General features: G+C 39.3%; 1 protein-coding gene across 10 annotated transcripts in view; it reads left to right on the top strand.

The window, feature by feature from the left end:
• LOC102216933 (tight junction protein ZO-1-like) overlaps positions 1 to 19,475 on the top strand; it is a 161,248-nt gene that overhangs the window by 56,667 nt on the left and 85,106 nt on the right. For all 10 annotated transcript variants that reach the window (XM_014471224.2, XM_023332836.1, XM_023332837.1 and 7 more), the window contains 7 exons: positions 13,504 to 13,560; positions 14,570 to 14,694; positions 14,802 to 14,904; positions 15,055 to 15,382; positions 15,816 to 15,919; positions 16,338 to 16,506; positions 16,638 to 16,770. In XM_014471224.2, coding sequence (XP_014326710.1) covers positions 13,504 to 13,560; positions 14,570 to 14,694; positions 14,802 to 14,904; positions 15,055 to 15,382; positions 15,816 to 15,919; positions 16,338 to 16,506; positions 16,638 to 16,770 — 1,019 coding nt within the window. The remainder of the gene's footprint in view (positions 1 to 13,503; positions 13,561 to 14,569; positions 14,695 to 14,801; positions 14,905 to 15,054; positions 15,383 to 15,815; positions 15,920 to 16,337; positions 16,507 to 16,637; positions 16,771 to 19,475) is intronic.

Here is a 19,475-nt window from a genome sequence, read left to right on the forward strand (position 1 = left end):
TCCTCTAGTGAAATGGGAATGATGTAGTCAGATAAGTGCTGGGAAAATGGACGCTCCTACCACAGTAACTCATTAAATCTCTATAGATTCTACCCCACAACATGCCTATTGTAACAAAGTCCTCAGAAGGCTTGGGAATGCCATCGAGTGGGCTTGGCCTCATGTTTTATGGCGCCATGTGACTGTAGCTCTCCTGAGTTGTGGCTCAGAGTTGCATAATGCCAGGGATGTTGTGAAATTGGAAAGGCGTTGTTTTTCTGCCTCAAATATTCCAGTTGTTTGCTCTGAGTCAAAGTTATCCTCTTGCAGCACCTAAGTAATCATCTGTAGTTTGTGGAGATGTATTGCTGCACATTAGACTCGTTCAAGAGTTAGTTGATTTTTGCTTGTTTCTGGGTACCTATGAGCATCTTATCCACTCCTTTGTTTAATTTTTGAACATTAGGTTTTGTTTGAAATTAATACTTTACAAGTATGAATAATGGCTTGTTTTTTTCATGGATGGGTGGTCTAACAAGGTTGTACTTGGAGTAAGTGGCGCTAAAAATAACTAGCAACGTAAGAAAAGAAACAATTTATTGAAAGCGTATGCAAGGGAGGAGTATATTTGAATATAAATGAAAAAATATTTGCATTATTTAGACTTTATTAGATCAGTGAAAGGATCATAGCTCACACCAGCAGCAATGTGTCAGCTTTACACTCCATACTTTTATAGCATATTTGCTTTCACCTCAATTTAGGGCTGGACAATAAATCAATAACAATACATATCACAATAAACACATGATCGTTATCAACAGATATATCTGATGGATTATTCAATATATATAATATATTCTAGCCACTTGACCTCTCACTACCAGCTAACCAATGTTGATGGCATCAACTAACCCACTCACTCTTTGGTTACCTAGCAACATCCTTTAGAGTAAGTTGCGCAGCAGCAGTTTCAGTTTTCGCCATTTCATAACTTCTTAAAAACAAAAACCGGTGGATTGAAAACTGGATAGACCAGTTTGGCAGTATTTTAGATATATTTTTTAAAATCAATAATTATTAATATCAACAATTGGCGATATCAAGTGATATGAAATGTGTTGCAATAGATTTTTCACAATCAGTCTTCCAGCTCTACCTTAATTAAAACAGGTAAACCTGATTTAGACTTGAGGTCTCAACGGTTTTGTTTATAAATAGATATAAAAGTCAAGATAAAATGTATTTAACAGTTTTGGAAGACGTGTTTGTTTTTACTTTTTACTTTAATAATTTTATTGTGTAACCGTTTTCTGCTTATAGTTTTAGGTCAAATTGGTCACACAACTTCATTTAGTGGATGCTTAATTTTCACTATTTTATTTCAGCTCTGTCCACATTTGTTTGGCATTTTTCACAGCAGCACAACTTATGCAAAGAACAGAGTCAAACTGACAGCAAACATCCTTCTTTGCATCCTAGTAAGTGAAGCTAAATACTCTGTTTTTCATGTCATCTAAACAGCATCCACATCCTGTAAAGCGATGTATTTTCAAAATCCGTCTTCCCCTGGCAAGCTCTCTGTATAATAAACAGTGTGCTAAAAAATACATTTGAAATGTGACACTGGTGCAGTTTTTTTTTTTTTTTAGACGATTTACTTCATGTTTTTGCTCTGACTTCAGCCGGAGCTTATCAGTGTAGATGCAACAAAACCTGCTGAATTTACCCTCAAACATGCCTCTTCTATTATACAGTGTAAGCACAACACAGTGTAATCTCTTCATTTTGTCCAAATGTCAGACTTGGTCCTGTTGTCCTTTTGTCCCTTTTCCTACCGCAGGAAAGATGATTCAGGTTTCTACAAGATTAACTACTCGTTTTGGAGTTAGAGATGTGGTGTATAGACTTAATAGGGTGATTTACAGTGCTGCAAAAATGTCCTCTTACAGATTAGTTTTTGCTTTTGTTGTCACACAACTGAGGCCAGCACACACATTTTAATTTCAGAAAAAGATAACTTGAGGAAATACAAATTGCAGTTTTCATATGATTTAATTTAAAAGGAGAAAAAAAACTTTCCAAACCAACCTGGCCTGATGTGAAAAAGTAAACAACCTAAAGCTTCACTCTACTTTGCAAATATATCATTATTACAATATCAGTGTGTGCACCAATTATTTTGGAACAGATGGTTTGAAGTGCAGTAATTTTTGGTCAGTCTATTCAATGTGTAATAAACATGATTTTTACATGCCAGTGTAATATTCAACCAGTTGGACAGAGCCTGTTGGTACCAGATACTCGCACTGACACAAAAGATATTGCCTCAAAATGCTAAAGGTCAGAGTGATGGAAGCACAGATGAGAAAGAGCGGAAAGATGAAAATAGGGACATATGACAACTATTATCATAAGCGATCAAATTTCTGTGATTTATCACATTGAAAGTTTAGTTCATTTTCGTCTGCCTGACCCAGGCCTAAGTACTGGTGGACCTGTAGATTCGATAAATTACGTTAATTGAAAGCAACTCATCACAGCCGGATTTAAAGAAATTTTAGGACAGATGAGACACACAGTCTTTCACATCTACCAGTCTGGAAATGGTCTGGACAATCAAACATGGTGGCGATAATGTGATGGTCAGGGCTGCTCTCCTACCTCACCGATTCTGATCGACCATTATTTATGCTCTCTATAAGAAAATCCTGCAGAAAGTTGAACAGTGGTTCAAGACCATCACCTCAGACATGACACTTTTTCTTTGCCAGAGCTATAGATGTTTTGGTGATCAAGATTAGGGTTTAAAGAACATTTTAGTTCCAACAGTGATATATGCAGTGGAGCAGTGCATTAAAACATCAAAATGCAGAAAAGAGCAGTAGCAAATTATGTAGAATAATTTAGAAAGCTTCATAAATATACCAGATTTTTGGGGGGGCTGTTGGGTTGGTGCTATTCTTTTTAAACATTTAAAAACAAATTTTCTTAAATCTTCTAACTTTTGAAAAAATCCTATTTGCTTCTTTTTGAAGTTCTCAATTGGCTTTAAAAATCTTGTGTCAATGGTGCCTTAAAATCGACTTATCATTTAAAGTCTGTGTTGATACTTACTGTAACTGAATTTAATTTAATTAGTGTTGATTAAATGCCACGATAAGACCCACATGAAGGATTTAGAGCTCAGCGTGGGAGCCACATCATGTGTGGAAAGCTCTGCAGGGTTGTAGATGCAGCACTCATTACTCAGGATTTCATTACGCTGAATGAATGTAACCTTGTCCATGGTGAAGTACAGAACAGAAAGCACAAAAATTACCTTAACTGTTTGTACAAATTTGTGATTGGAAGAGATTAATGTGAAACTTGGTCTGACTTATCTTGGTTTATATGCGACTGTTAATGTGAGTCATGAGTGCAGCTTGAAATGTTTGTTCTTAAGTACTTAGCAAATACATCCTGGCAACATACAGTATGCCACAACACATGTAACCTCCGGTTTCTGTTGATCAGTCCTGGATGGAAAACAAACCCGTAACCATGCAGTGATGTTATTGCTGCACGTTGTAAATCCTTTTTCTCCACCGTAATTGAAATCAGTATTTTTCTATTTTAATCAAACGAAAGAATTTCAGTTTTGTTTATCTGAGGCATCTTTCTTATTTTGTGCTCTGGGCTAGTTTTACAGAAGACATTTCAAAAAAAAAAGAGGGAGGCAAAATGAAATGGAGGTTTTGGCTGAAACTGCATGAAGCGAGGAAAATTGTTAGGAATGAGAAGAGAGCAGAGTGAAAGAGGCGGAGCCTCGTCTTCTTATCTGCACATTCCTGCAGACTGTGTGCGTGCCGGTGTGTGTGTGTCTGTATGTGAAGGGAGGGGCAGGCAGGGAATGCTGATAGTTGTGTGTATGTTGATTGGCTGAATCCAGTTCCAGAGCTGGATCTGGTTGTCATTCTCGGTGCACTGGCTCAGAGTTTGTTACAACAGTCACAAAAATAAATCCAGTACTCTCTGCGTATGTGTGTGTATGTGTGTGTATGTGCATCGTTAGTCCTAACCAAAGCTTCCAGATGAAAAAAAAGGCTATCACCTACATGTCCTTGCAGAATTTAACACATTCCCATCACATTTGTTCTCCCTCTTATCAGGTAGCCTGCACACATAGTTGTAAATAAGTTAAAGTAGGACAACCAATAAACGCGGCTATGAAACATGTTTACTGGGATCATCTCACAAAACTGTTCCTCTACTCTGCCAAGATATCAAAGATTTGTGGGCTCATTTTGTTATGTAATAGGATCTCATTTAAAAAGGGCAACAGTTCACGAATAGCCAATCCCAGCACTGTTTCTTCTTATTCTACACACCCAACTAAGAGAATTAAACTACTCTTTCTAAGCAAAAACATTTGTTAGCCCACCCTTTTGTGAGAAGAGGTTGAGATAATCCCAGAAGAAAATCCTGCTTTCCAAGAGGTGTTTGAAATGTGTGAGAAACCCAAATCTCTTAACTAATAAGAAGGATCGTGGAAAAACTAAACGGAAAAATCAAAACCGAACCAGAGGTTACTGTTCTCCTCTGTGACCTCGACACTTCCTGTTTCTCTGGGCACAAAAAAATTAGTGTGGTTGAGCTGAGATGACTTTGCTGCTGGATAAGCCGCCCAGGCAGGGGTAGCCTAGCCTTGCTTTGTGTGTGTGTTGGTGAGCACTTGCTGTGCTATCATCAGTGGAAAAATATCAGCTGACCAAAACCTTTAAATAAACATATTACAAGTGGGAATTTACACTTCAGTCGGATGGTAAGCATGTTAAATACTGCTATTTTTAATAATCTGACACGTCAAACTATAAAAATGACAAAACCACAAAAAGTATATGCAGAGAAATACATGGTCTTTTATTGGAAAATGTGCAAACTCGGCATGAAACCTGTATGAATAACAGGAGGAGACAGTATATTTCTCACCCCAGTGAGAATTATACTCTTTTTTAGCAATCCCAAGAATTTGTCTTAAAAACAAACCTAGTGGAAAAGACAAGAGAATATGCCAGTGACGCATTTCAAGCATTAGCAAATCGCTGCAAAAAATGGCTGGCAGACGACTAAAGCTTATCTTGCCACCACACACAGTGAGCAGGATGATAAGGGTAGAAAAAAAAAATCTCAAAACCACTCTGCTGGTTTGCTGCAGCACAGACACTCTGGGAATATTTACTCTTTAAAACAAGCATTTGACAAAACAATTAAACAAGATCAAGACAGAGTTTTCTGGCAAACACACTCCTGATGAATTTGGCATGAAACAAATGATAAATAAGGCAAAAGTTTCTTATGCCCTTGTTAAGTATGGTGGACAGTCTGGGATGTTTGTAGCTAATTTGCCTTATTAAAGCCCTGGGAAGCTTTTTAGAGTGCATGGTATGAAGAGGTCTTAGATTTGTTTTTCATAAAAATCTGCAGCTATGAAAATGAAGTATCATTGAAAAGTTTGACAGGATAATTATCCAAATTAATACTGAACACCAGCATCTTAAGGACTGGATTTGGACACCTCTGATCTGAAGAGATTGTTCAGAGATCAATACTCAAGATCTGTTCCATCCGTCCGTCTGACGGTCTGCCCGACAGCTACAGTGGACCTCAGAGGAAAGCATCACTCAGATTAACGTTTTAATCCAAAACCCCCAGATTATAGTTTTTTTTTATTTTTTTATTCCCATCCTCACCATTCTAGTAGCAAGTGTCAGATCATTTTCAGTCAGAGGTGTGCTTGTCAGAGCGTGTGAACGCTGTGTGTTTTACTGTGGGGAGTCCTGGTGGAGTCCTCCACCGAGCTGTGGGACAGAGCATTGCTGTTCTTTGAAACTAATTAACTCAAGCACATTTGAGCACGTCAGCACAACAGTACATCACTGCTGACTGAGGCTCTGCATCATCATCATCATCTTCGTCGTCATTTGCCTATTGGCTGTTTGCCCGCCGCTGTATGTGTGTGTTGGCGCGCACACTAGCATCTCTCTCTTTTCTCCCGTTGCACAAGCAACCTGCCCTAAAAAATGGTTACTGCTGAGTTCATCTGTTTAACACTTGAGGTGACAACAGCTATTTTGTGGACGTTATTACGGTATGCTGCATTGCTCTGCAGTCTTGTCTGAAAGACAGAATGTAAAAGCTTACAATAGTGGCTTAACATGGCATGTGTTGGCTGCTGAGTGCTTGCCCTCCAGGAAAAGCATGTGTGTGTCCCTAATTATGTTTTTGAGTATGCTCCTCCTTCTTCCTTTGAGTCCAGTAAAAGTGGAGATTTACTGTCCATGACGCCAATAGTTATTCCTCCTCATGTCTCTCCTGTGTATTTAAATAAATGCACAGTTGGTGCTCTTGTTTTATGCAGTGACCATTTGCTATCTAAGAATGACTCAAAGTGAGATATCGGGCCTCTTTTTTAGGTTGCAGTTCACAAGCCAAGGTTAACTGAATTGGGAGAAGTTTCCAATGGTTTGGCCCACGATTTCTCTGAAAGTAGGGACTCTTTCCTGCAAACAGGAAGCGGAGTGTTTTCCTGTGTGTGCTGTGACTGCTCTTGCTCACATCCTGCCTCTGGCTATCAGAGAAGTCCAGACACATTGACCTAAGGCTTTGCCAGGATTTTGCCTTGCACTTGTCACCAAGACATTACCCTGTGTAGCCTGTTACGCTGTATTTATCTCTACACACCTCTAAATATAACTTCATGGGGATACTTGAACAAATTGCTCTGACTCCCTCACTTGATGTCAAGAAGCACAAGTGCTGAGCTGTTCACTTTTTTTCCCCTCAACCTCACCCCACATATTCATCCTTTGTGTTTGTATCAAAAAGAGGTTTTTGGATTGAGTTTTTGATACACCCACAGCATGAAACATTCCTGTGGTTCCAATAAAGGGAAGGTAGAAGAATGGAGGCAGTGAGTAATGAGTTAGTGTACAACAGCTGCATTGGTGAGGCACTGACACAGAGCTTGTTTTTAACTTTTCCTGAACTCCCTGGAGCTCGTGTTTTTCCTCATAGGATGACCTCATTGTCACCTGTTGCTGCGGTGTCCGTTTAAAAAATAAACAAAAAAATCCTGGTTAGTCTATAACAGGCAAGGAAGACTAAATTTAGTTTTGGGATGTGTCCCAAGATAGTGTACAATCCAAATTCTCATGTTTGTGGTTTTCTCTGAATGCCTACAACTCCTAAAAAGTTGGTGCTGTATGAATGAATTTGGTATAAAGTTCACACCTTCATATAATAAAAAGTTCAATTTATTTTTGAAGTCATCTAAAGTGGAGATGCACCAGTCAGCTATAGATTTGGCCAATTTTCAACTGATTGGATCTGATCAGTAATCCTGAATAGAAAATAATTCATTAAATCAGTCAAAACTAAGACCTTCTGCTATTTTCTGTCTGCAAACCAATTACCTACTTTGATTTAAATCTTTAGCTCAGATAAAGGTTAGGAGTATTTCCTTTGATGCATATTTAGAGATAATTTTGTTATAGCTTTAATACTCTTATCAGCTTCCAAGAACATGCAGCACATTTTTCCATCTTTCATAGAGAGAACAACATCTGAAAAAGCTTCTCAAAGCTGAAAGATGGTCAGCATTTTGTATTGGCCACAAAAAGACTAAACAAATAGGCCTGTCCCAGTAAAATATTTGGCTGGATGTAGGCCTGTCACAATAGCAAATTTTGCTGAGCGATTAATTGTCTCAAAAAACTATTGCGATAAACGATAATATTGTCTGAAGACCTTTTTACACTGATTTAATGGAAATGACGTAATAATGCATGTGATTTCCTGCCAAAGATAGATGCTCTTTATATTCAAAAGAACACTAAACACTGGAACTGATAAACAAAATAAACAAAACAACCAAAAACAAAATGGATTCTCAGTCTCCATTAACAAAAAATGTACTTGATAAAAACTAAACAACATAAAGCCAAAGTGTAAATAAATACTGCATTCAACCAAAAGAGTGCAGATTATGAAGTCTGTATATTATGTTGCCCTTCAGTAATAATTAGATTTAAATAGAGAAGATGGGCACATCGACTACATGATGCAATAGTTCACACTACATGATTTTTTGCTCCTATTTTTCCCCTTATGACAATCTTAAAACGTTGGTCTTTCTAAGAGTGTGTGGTGTGTTACGGTAGATCGTCGTTGCCGCTCCGATCTAAATCAGGGTTTTTCCCCGACTGGGAGCTTTAACACAGCCTGTTGAATGTGACAGGTAGCCAATCAGAAAGCCCGGATTCTCCTCCGGGCTTTCTGAGGGGAAATTACGTCGGGGAATCCCAAACAGCTGACACGGCGCAACCCGAGGTCCAGCGAACATTGGAGATGATACGTGGAAACAACATTAATGTTTGTTCAACATGCAAAGAATATAGAAATGACAAGAGGAGGAGTTGGAGCGAAATTGCTGCCGCAGTTGATAAACCCGGTAACTTTTCAGCTGTTCTTCGTTAACTTGACGTAAATAGGTTCTAATAATTTTCATTCAGTCAGGACTTTACGCTGACACTAGCCACATGCATTGCAGGTAGATTGTAGTAAAGCATTGATTAATGCCTTGTTTTAAAATTAGTTCACTGGACTTGTAGCCATTATTTTGTGCCCATTGTTGGACACCACATAGCAGGACCGAACCCGATCGAACCGTTATACCTAGGATTTCTGTCGGCTAATGTGTGATCTGTCAGGTTTTGAAAATGGGCCGACAATCGGCCGACAGCTCTAAGATCGTGTCGTGTGTGCTGGACTTTACACTAAGTAAATGAGGAAGGGAGGGTCAGTGGAGAGCACCGGAGTTGAGCCTTTTTTCATTCGGTGTCATCAACAGAAAGAGAAAAAGGGTGGAAGAGACGATAGTGGCGATAATTGAAATGACGTCGATAGTTTTAATTTATCGTACGATTAATCGATTTATCGTTTATCGCGACAGGCCTAGCTGGATGATAAATTGTGCTAGTAATTATAGTGATTCATTTTCATGTAACATTGATAATGGCATAATAATGCAAGTTTGTTCTCTCAAAGACCAATAAACTTTGATTTTTGTAAAGAACACTGGAACTGAAAGTAAAACACAACAACCAAAATCAATAAACAAAACGGAAATAAAAAGCACACACCGAAAACATAAATAAAATGCATTATGATATCTCTGTAAACAAAGTTGCCCTTCAGAATCATCAGAAGAGAAATTATTGAGGTCCTTTTAATTTATCATACAATTAACTAATCAGTTCATTAATTGCTTACTGCGCCAGGCTTACTAATCAGTGCGTCTCTTGTCTACATGCAGCAGGAAACCAAAGTGTGAGCTGAAGGGCTGCATGTCCTGAGTCCATTAATTATGCAGCAGAAAATTATTGTCCATTTCATCATTAACTTCTACCTACTCGGTTCATAGCTATGCCCAGAAGAGCCGGATTACTCTCTGTCTTTGAAGAGCTGGAGTGCGCTGTTATCGTCTCTGCTGGTTTCTGTGTTTTGATGGGGAAGGCAGAGCTGTAGCTTGCACAAAGAGGCCCTGTAGAGTTAGATTATGGCTGGTTTCTGTGCGTGTGTGTTTACGTGTGTGTGTTGCACAGACAAATGCATATGTGTGATTTGGTGGTTGCCCTTTGTTTCCCTGCCCTGGGCCTTGCTGGCCAGTGCTCAAGCCTGACTAATATGCATGTATAAATACACTATGCTGCCTTCAGTTCCCGCAACATCAAGCTTACCATTGTTTCACACAACTCTGTGACTTCAGAGATAAACCTCATTCTTTGTTGAAGTCACACTTTTTGCTATTGTTATGATGCAGAAAATGTGAGGCCCTTGTGTTTTAGTTTGTTTGCCCCTCCCCAATATTCAAAGGTCTTTTTATATTCTTGTAGTAAAGTACATAAGGTCTTCAATTCACAAAATATAGCATTTTGTGACTAAGTAGTTGCTTCGAAAGGCTTCATGCTTGGTGGATAAGTTGGGCGATTCATCATTAGTGTAAACCCCCTCAGTGACTTTAAAACAATGTTAAATATTGGCTATATCTGGTTGAGACCTAGTTGACATGTAGCTGGATATCTTCACTTTTGGCCTTTCATCCACACAAAAACACTGTTTAAGTTCACTAAAAATAATTATTTATAATGACTCCAACCAAAGTGGAGATTTTAGAAAACTCCGTATTTGTGTTGGCGTGTGTACCTGGGAAAATGGACATTTTGGATGCTCTTTAAAAGTTGTTCATCATATAATCCCTAACAGAAAATTGTGGTTGTTTTGAAGCAATCAAATTGTCTGACATAGGGTTTAGTTTTGCACTACACTGCTGTCTATGCGTTTGGCATGTTTAAAACAAAGCTCAGAGGTGGATTTGTGTGGGATTGTGCCGGTGAAAACTTCTCTGAAACTCATCCTGGGTCCAATATTTTTTCAAATGATGTAGCCTGACTGTGGGTGATAAATTGACATTGACTGGAAATGCCTCCTTACTCTTTCAAGCATATTAACTCCTTTATGACTCAGACTTCTTATTGTATCCTCTCTATCACATGGTTTATGATCAGTGTGTGGAAGTCTCAATTTGTACAATCTTTCCGACTAATTGGTAGTGAACATTTTGTACCTTTTCTAAAAGAGTAAAGAATATTCTCTGCGACTGCTAGAGAGAATAAACTTAACAGGTACTGAGAAGGTATATTGCCTTCTCAGTGCTGGAGACATGTAGCTCGTCATTGGCTACTTTATATTAAAAAATAAAATAGAAAATTACCCCATAACCCAAGTTCAACCCACAGTTCAGTCCGAGGGATAAGACCACCTGCAGGTCATATGAGCCCGACACGCTGTTGTTTCTCATGGCGTACCCCCTTACTGTCTACCGGGGCTAGTGGATGAGTGAATGGGTGAACGGATGGATGAGTATATCACAAAACACTTCAGAGGAATGGATGCGTTGAGGAATGCCGTGGTTAAATGGGTCAGGTCCCCTGACACAATGGTGGCTTTACTGTGTGATACGTCGGGGGCAGACGGGAGGGTAGAGAGGGGGTACAACCATGGTCTCCGTGCCAATTATGGACATAAATAACTTCCTCGCAGAGCTGCCATGTAAATTAGGGTCAAAGGGTTAACTCTGTGTTCAAATAGCTTAGGTGGACTGATTCATTTTGGTGAGTAGAAGTGGGGGAAAAAACAGACCTATTGATAGTTTAGTATGAAACAGTACCACTATGCTTGAGATTTTCAACTGCATAAGATGACTATGAGTAATGTATTCAAACTGGCACCGATCAAGTTTCAGGTTTTTAGGTATTCCTGAATATTTTCCACACTTTGTCATGTCGGATTCTCTTTCTTGATGTTTGTTGTCTGTTTCCTTACAAAGCTCCTGTATTAAATGTCTCGACCTGTCAGCAAACACCAGACACTCTTATCAGGTGTCTCTCGATCCCCACCACAGATGGCTGTTGTGCAGCGCGCAGCTCCAGTAAACTATATATTTAGAATCAGGGAAGGTGATGACACTAATGACCATGGTGATGTTGAAGATGACAGGTGAGAAGGTTTAAAGATTAGGTGTTGATTAGAGGGTGAGGTGGCAAGATTATCACGATGACAGGGTGGACACATGACATGTTATTTTAAATGGCCGAACGCAGCGGTAAATTAGTACCCTTTCCATGTGCGCTGGTGTTCGTCTTGAACTCTGCCACAGACAGTTCTACCTTCACTCCCTGCAGGCAGACAACACTTGCTTAATCAGCAGGAGAGAAGTCGAGTGAAGCTGTAATTTAAAGAACGATGCAGTATGCACCCTGGATGTTTCTGCTGCTTGATCAAAGTGTGTTTGACCTGATAGAAATACAGTCTGATGACCTCTAACATTTGTGTTGGAACCAACATTAAAAATTGAAACTTAGAAAAATAAGCCAGTTTTACTTTGATTGACAGATCAAACACTTTACATCCATATGCCCCCTTTTTTCATTAAATGCAAAACAGCATTACAGCTTTTTGCATACAGATCTAAAAATGAAGGGGTCTCTAAGGATACGTTCACACCAGCCCTGTTCACTTTAATTGAACAGTTCACTTTAATTGAAATTCCAGTTTGTTTGGGGAGATGTGAATGTGTAATCAAGCTCCGATGAAGACCAAAAAAGCGAACTCTGGTCCGTCTAAAAAGCTAGGTCTTTGTTCAGTTGAAGTGAGCTCTGGTGCATTTCAAATGCAAATGTGAACTCCAAATGGACTGGAGACCTCTCCAAAAGCAGGAAGCAAACTACAGCATAGGGCATTCTGGGTAAATAAAACTAAAACAGATGTGTGAGTCTAATGCTAGCGGGAGAAATGGCTCATGGTTTTTTGCCAAAGACAAAAGAGAATTCCTAGAATATCTGATGCCACTCCATTTTTGTTTACATTGTGTGAAGAGGAAAGACGTTTTTGTGTTTTTTCCTTCGATAGTTCTTGTTGCAGCGCCACCACAGGGTAGGAGGTAAACAGGTTTTCCCAAGGGCTTGGTTCATTTGACACGGCTGCACGAAAACTAACCGCACCTGTTGAAAACGTAACAAATGTTGCAATTTTGATCCTGAATCGAACCAAGTCAAATGTGAAAACATCCTTCATTTTGATTAATTTTATAAAATAAAGAGTAGTTTTTTATTTCTGTATTCCGATGACAATCCATCAAAGGGAAAATTGTCTGATGACAATCTTTGGCTTATTTTGTTTCAATGATTTGACAAAAAAATTATCATATAAAAAATCACGTTGTACATGTTTTTACAAAAAGGAGTCCCTAGGAAAAATACTGGTCAAAATTGAAATTGGCAGGTCAGATCTGCCAGGAAAAACACAACTGGTGGGTCTCTGCTTAAAAATTTTTGGTTAAATTATAGACTAATCATGTATGTGTTGAAAGCTCTTTGTTTTTTTAAGAAGTATAAAGAGAGGCTTGTTGCTGGATTCCTGTTCAGGAAAAAACTGATCAGTGTGGCAGCCTAGAAGAGCAGATAACTACCTCAGTTGCTTCAGTTTTCCCATATCACCTTGCCAGGAATAATATTGCAGTGTTAATTCACTCTGTGGGATCCCAGTCAACATCTGACAGGTCTCTAACCAGGCTGCTGTCACTCATAATGTCTTCAGGCTTTGCTACTTAAGCGTAAAATGAATGAAGAAACATGACAGATTAACTCGTGCTGTAGTTACATCTAGTTCACAGCTACATTAAGTTAATGGGATTATATAAGTAAATAAACTACAAATATAAGTAACTGTATTTGGCCTAATTATGTCAAAAATAAAGCTGTATTTACATTTGGTACTTTAAAGTACTTTGATTATATTTAAAAGATTTTCTGTCCAGCGCACTTGAGTACTTTACCTCCAAAAACAGAAATATGGATTATATTTGAGTGTACTGAATTAGCTCGCCTTATACTGATCCTTTTTGTCTTCTGTCTTGTCCTGCAGAGTGCAGCAATGGAAGAAACAATAATATGGGAACAGCACACAGTGACTCTTCACAGGGTAAGTGTTCACAACTTTTTAATCCACTCCTCTCTATTGTCTTCTCTCTCCCTGTCTTTAGCTCTTCCCTTTTTCCTCGCGGCTCCTTTTCTGTCGTCCTCTGTCCATCCGCATCCCTTCTCCCCTGTGGGCAGAGACGTTCAGCTTCAGGAGCAGGATGTGCGCTGATAAAACAATAGTCAGGGAATCCAGATGGCAGGAAACGAGGCTAAGGAAGACAAAAACCAGCATCCTTTTCCTTGCTCATTTCACTTCCTTCCTGGCAACTCACTTTTCTCCTTCACGAAGCTGCAGACTAAAAAAGAGTGTTACTTTGATTAGTTTACTTTTTGTGCCATGGTCATGATAGATTGTATTGCCTTGCATTCTTTCATGATTGCAGGGTGTGATCAGCATCTTCAGTCAAGCAATTAATCTTCAAAAATCTGTCTTATAGTATCCCGGATTTCTGACTGTGCTCAGCATTAAGACAGTAAACCCAGCTTGGGCGAAGCTGCTGTATCATGGGATTGAAGCAGAGCACCTGTCTAGACTGGCCTTGCTTGCAGTAATCTAATTAGTAGCGGCTTTATTGAGGCTGAAGGAGCGGCCCAGTGTGACCTGCGATTCTCAGCCTCGTCGCTCTCCTACATTGTGGATGTGAGATTTGGCCCTTGCTTCACACGGCTTGCTCTCTTGCCTGTGTGTTTGCAACAACAAAGAATAAAACACTGCTGCAGTGAGTTTTGTTGTGAATTAGCTAATGTTGTACATTCCTCCTTTATCACAATGAACGGTGAGAACACCATTCTGCATTAGCACTACACAGTGTTAGAAAAACATTAATTTGTGCTTTTTTTATTGTAGAATATTGTAATAAACATATTTATGGCTGTAACACACATTACACCCTGCAATATTAAACACTTTGGTGAATTTGGGATTTTTAAAAATTTTGCAGCTCTAGTCTGAAATGCAATACATTTTGCAACATCCATCAGTCTTGCTGTGTGTGTTTCCATGCCAACAGGCACCTGGATTTGGGTTTGGGATTGCCATCTCCGGTGGACGAGACAACCCTCACTTCCAGAGTGGAGAGACGTCCATTGTTATATCCGATGTGTTGAAAGGAGGACCTGCAGAGGGTCTGCTACAGTAAGTGGTGGACTGTTTCTTCTAGGGATGCACCGATATACAAATTTGGGGAGATATCAATATACAAGACTTGAGGACTCAAACACCTGTTATTTTATTCGTTTTAGAGAAAACGATCGAGTCGTGATGGTCAACGGCGTCTCCATGGATAACGTAGAACATGCATATGCTGTTCAGCAGCTGCGCAAGAGTGGCAAAAACGCAAAGATTGTAAGTTCTATAAATCTTGTAAATGAGCCATCTACTGTCACTAAATGTGTTTTGCAATATTACTTGTGTCCTACCTGTCCCACATATGAGGGGAAATTTATTATCTACCACCATTAACAATCAAAACACCTTTCATTTTACTTTTTCAAGACTATTCGTCGGAAAAGAAAAGTACAAATCCCAGTTTCCAAGCCCGGCGATAGGGAGACGATGTCCGAGCACGAGGAAGAGTACAGCGATGAGGACGACGGTTACGATCGCCAAGGTCAAGGCGATCGTAACCGCCAAAGTGCCTTCGGGGGCACAAGCGGAGGCGCTGGCAGGCGTCACGACAGGGAGCGGAGCAACAGCGGGAGGCGGGATCACAGTAACTCACGGGAGAGAAGCATCTCACCACGATCTGATCACCGATCACATTCCTCATCTGCTCCTGCTAAGCCCTCCAAGGTCACCCTAGTCAAGTCTCGCAAAAATGAAGGTGAGATTGTTTTTTGTCTTGGGGTGTTTAAGCATTTAAACACTGCTTATTAACTTTAGTACATTTTTTATCAGGGTCACCAGTAAGTGAGGAGGATGTTGAATTCTGCAACTTAATTCCTTTCTGTGATGTTTAAAAGGCTTCAATAAAAACAGAAGTTCATCTTGATCACTAAAAACTTTTATAAGTGTAGTTTATTACATCATTCATCAGAAGAGCTTGAGAAGCATGAAGGCTTATTGGCATTTTTATTCTCTCAGTGAGAATCAGTTTGCTTTGTGGGAGCATGTTTGCATATCTGTGAAAATTAACATCAGAGCTTCAGCCTCTGACTAGTTTGTGAATTTGACCTTCACAAAATTGAAGTGATTTTTTTCAGACTGTAAATAAGCTGTTACTCTAAACCTGTTTTGATTATCACCTTTGAAAACAGAATATGGCCTACGGCTGGCCAGCCACATCTTCGTGAAAGACATTTCTCCAGAGAGCCTGGCTGCCAGAGATGGAAACATCCGGGAGGGAGATGTTGTGCTAAAGGTGAGTCTCGACAGGAATTGGCCAAATTGTGGCAGAGCAAAACAGCACATTATAAGGTCTCTTTTGTTCCTTTTTAAAAATATATATTTTATCCTTTTGTTTTGACTGACTAAGTGTGACTTGCACAGTGGGTTGAACTGTTGCCCAGTTTATATTAAAGTAAACCAGACGTTCATGTTGTTTTTCTTCTGCCTTTTCTGCAAGTGTATAATTTACCTTTCAAACTACAAAAATGTCACAGAAAATCCAGTTAAATAGTAAAATCTGTAGAGAAGAATTTAGGCATTGAGATGGGTATTAAAGCATATTTTCCCCTTTCATCAGTAGAGCAGTCAGACTGCTTTGGAAGGAACACTGTGGACTCTGCAGTGTGTCTGTTTAGTTTCTTGTGCTGAAACTGGTCCTCCTCCTCTGGCAGATCAATGGCACCGTTACAGAGAACCTCTCGCTGATAGATGCCAAGAAACTGATTGAGAGGTCAAAGGGCAAGCTGAAGATGGTGGTGCAGAGAGATGAAAGAGCCACGCTGCTCAACATTCCCGACCTTGACGATAGCATCCCGTCAGCCAATAACTCAGACAGAGATGGTGAGACAACAGCCATGTAGCACCGCCTTGTTACTAGCAGTTCCACAAGATGAAACATGTTAAGCACTGTGTAAAATAAGTGAAACGATTGTTTGCTTAAAACTAATATATGATCAATCCTGCATGGATAGACATTTCAGAGATCCATTCGCTGACATCTGACCATTCCAACCGATCCCATGGGATAGGCCAATCACACTCACCTGACAGGCCGGAGACCGCAGACCTCCCCCGTCAATCCCCTCGGCAGATAAGCAACGGCAGGTAAGCGAGGCACGCGCATGCCTGCAGATATGGTGAAGGGTTGCTGCAGACACGTGTGCATGTGTTCACACCTAATCCATACATCATGTCCACACCCACAGGTGAGGGGGTGCTGAGTAAGCACCTTGCAGCTCTAATTCACTAATCAATATGTTGAGACGTAACATGCATAAACCATCTCACGCCCCGTGGAGCCATCAGTGGCTTCCAGTAACGCCTTTCTGTGGGACAGAAGAGAGCAAAAATCAATCCAGCTGCTGTTGGACTGCAGGCTTGCGTGCTAAATTCCTCAGCTTAGTGCCTTTACTGTTTCTGTGCTTATTTCCAGTGATTATCATTTCATCAACACATTTTGATATGTGTTTGTCCTGTCTCCTTCTGCACACTCAGACTTTCTCTTGAGTAATTTTTTTTTTAGCGTGGGGGCAGTTAAACCCCTGAAGCACAGACTGCAGAATATAGTTTGTTGGAAACTGTTTCAAAATGCAGTCTAAATGTACCACCTGGGTGTGGAACAGATTTATAATCAGCCTGATAAATGAGGATGTGGGAATGTAACAGACCCATGCTCATTATGTCATCAGTTGCTATCAGGAAATATGGGATGCTACTGATTTCTCTGAAGTGAACAAACATTTTTACTTTGGGTGTCATGCAGGAAAGGTTCTGAGGTCGGGAGTTGAGCCTCTGTAAGTGGGGCATCAATACACCACGTGTTTTTTAGTTGTGTTTTTTTTTTAACTATAACCTATATGCAAATCTTGCATGCAAAAAAACTATTCTTAGATTACCAGAGATCCGTACTAGAAAACAAGTTGTTTATCCTCATTTTTGCATATTGGTCTTTTCCCAACTTTGCCAGCAATATTTTATTGAGAGGTACAGGAACATTGGAAACTACTCAAGTCAGCTGTACTGTATGTCATCCTCCTTGGATTGACTTTAGGTCACAAAATTACCTCCATTTTATAAGCCATGTAGTGTAATGAATCTCAAGTGACTTGAATTAACAAAAGTAGCAAACTGCCATCATAAATTAGCTGGAAATATACTGCTCAAAAAAATAAAGGGAACACTTTAAGTGTTAAACACCTGTTTAAGTGTTCCCTTTATTTTTTTGAGCAGTGTATTTGTCAGGCTGATAACAGCTGAGACAAAGCAGGAAATGTTCTAATCCTTGCATAGCATCGTGAAAATTTGTAAACTTAAGTAATAAAATAAAGACCTAAAGACAATTTAAAATGTGTTTGGATTAAAATTTTATACAATAATATTGAGGCTTCTGAGAAAAATTGTTAAAATATTTAATGAAACTCTTAAGTGAAAAAAGAAATGTTTGTTTTTAATCAGTCTCTCTTCATGCCTTTAAGTAAGTTAGATCTGTCTTGGCCTTCACTTGTCAAGAAACGGCTGCAGGACAATTGCAACAGTGGCATCAAACATACCGGTAATCAAATCAATAATTAAAATCTGGAATCAAGGCAGGATAAGGACCAAAGTTTTGTCCTGAAACCATGTGCAGTGGAAAAAGATTGTAAACTCATTTTAAGGGAAAAAATGTCATCATGTCACCAGGTCTCCATAAAAACAATTTCTTTTCAGGCTTCGGGCAGATCTTTACCAACGGTGAAAATAAATGCAAATGGTGCTGGATTCTGTAATGGAAGTGCATCCCTTAGTGTTTTACTGCCCTTAAATAATGGAGGGACATAAAAACAACTTAAATGAATTTGAGCTTTATTACGGTACTCAGTTTTCTTTTATACATGCTGTTAAATCATGTAGAAACATGACCTTGTTCTTTTGGTCCAATTTTAGTGTTTTCTTAATTATAATATGGATGTGAATATGAATAAATATAAATGGATGCATGCTGATTGGAAAAACAGCAGGGAAATCTGTTATAGCTCAGTGATTTTAATAAAGAAAATGAATTAATGCTAGCTCCAGCTCTGTCTTTATGGTTACATTTTAGGACTTACTATTTATTGCTTCTCTCAGAGGATACGTTTATGTTGCATTTGTCCTTTGCAATGCGAGTTCATATCTGGACAATATTGCATATGTACAAGGTGCATCATTTTTCATTTTAATGCATCCCGTTGAAGCTGAAGTTGTCTTTTTTGAGCCTGTGATCCTGGTTACTCGTACAGGCATAAACACACAAAATACGCACACTCACACTCTGAAACATCTGCTGCTTTAGCAAGATGTCAGGTCAGTATGTTGCTGCTTGCTAAACTGGCTTTTTAGCTGCTAGTCTGTTATGTCATTTTGAGTAGATTAACCTTCAGTGCAGCCATTTTATTTGGTGCTATGTTGTGGTTTTAATGTAAAATAAGGACACTGCTGCTCAGATTGAGAATGGAGAATCCATGTCCGTTTATTTTGAGCTTTTTGCACAGCATGATCTTGACCGTTTCCATGAACAAACTTTTGTAATTTGATGCCAAGTTTTGAGGGTTTTCTTTGGAATTTTTGTTCCTATTTGGTGACAATAATATTTTGCTGTCTCTAGAAAGATTGAAAGGAATGCTGTCGCTATTTCCCAGTTAAGGGGAGTGGGTTGAAAGAATTTGACATACTTCCCACAGTGCTTTGCCCCATCCCGGGTGGTTGGACAAATCTGATTGGCTGAAAGGCTTTGGGGAATTCTTTTCACCAAGATGGAAAACTGCTCCTGTTTTTTCCTAAATACGTCATTA

Source organism: Xiphophorus maculatus, chromosome 4, assembly GCF_002775205.1.
Source record: "Xiphophorus maculatus strain JP 163 A chromosome 4, X_maculatus-5.0-male, whole genome shotgun sequence".
Classification (NCBI taxonomy): domain Eukaryota; kingdom Metazoa; phylum Chordata; class Actinopteri; order Cyprinodontiformes; family Poeciliidae; genus Xiphophorus; species Xiphophorus maculatus.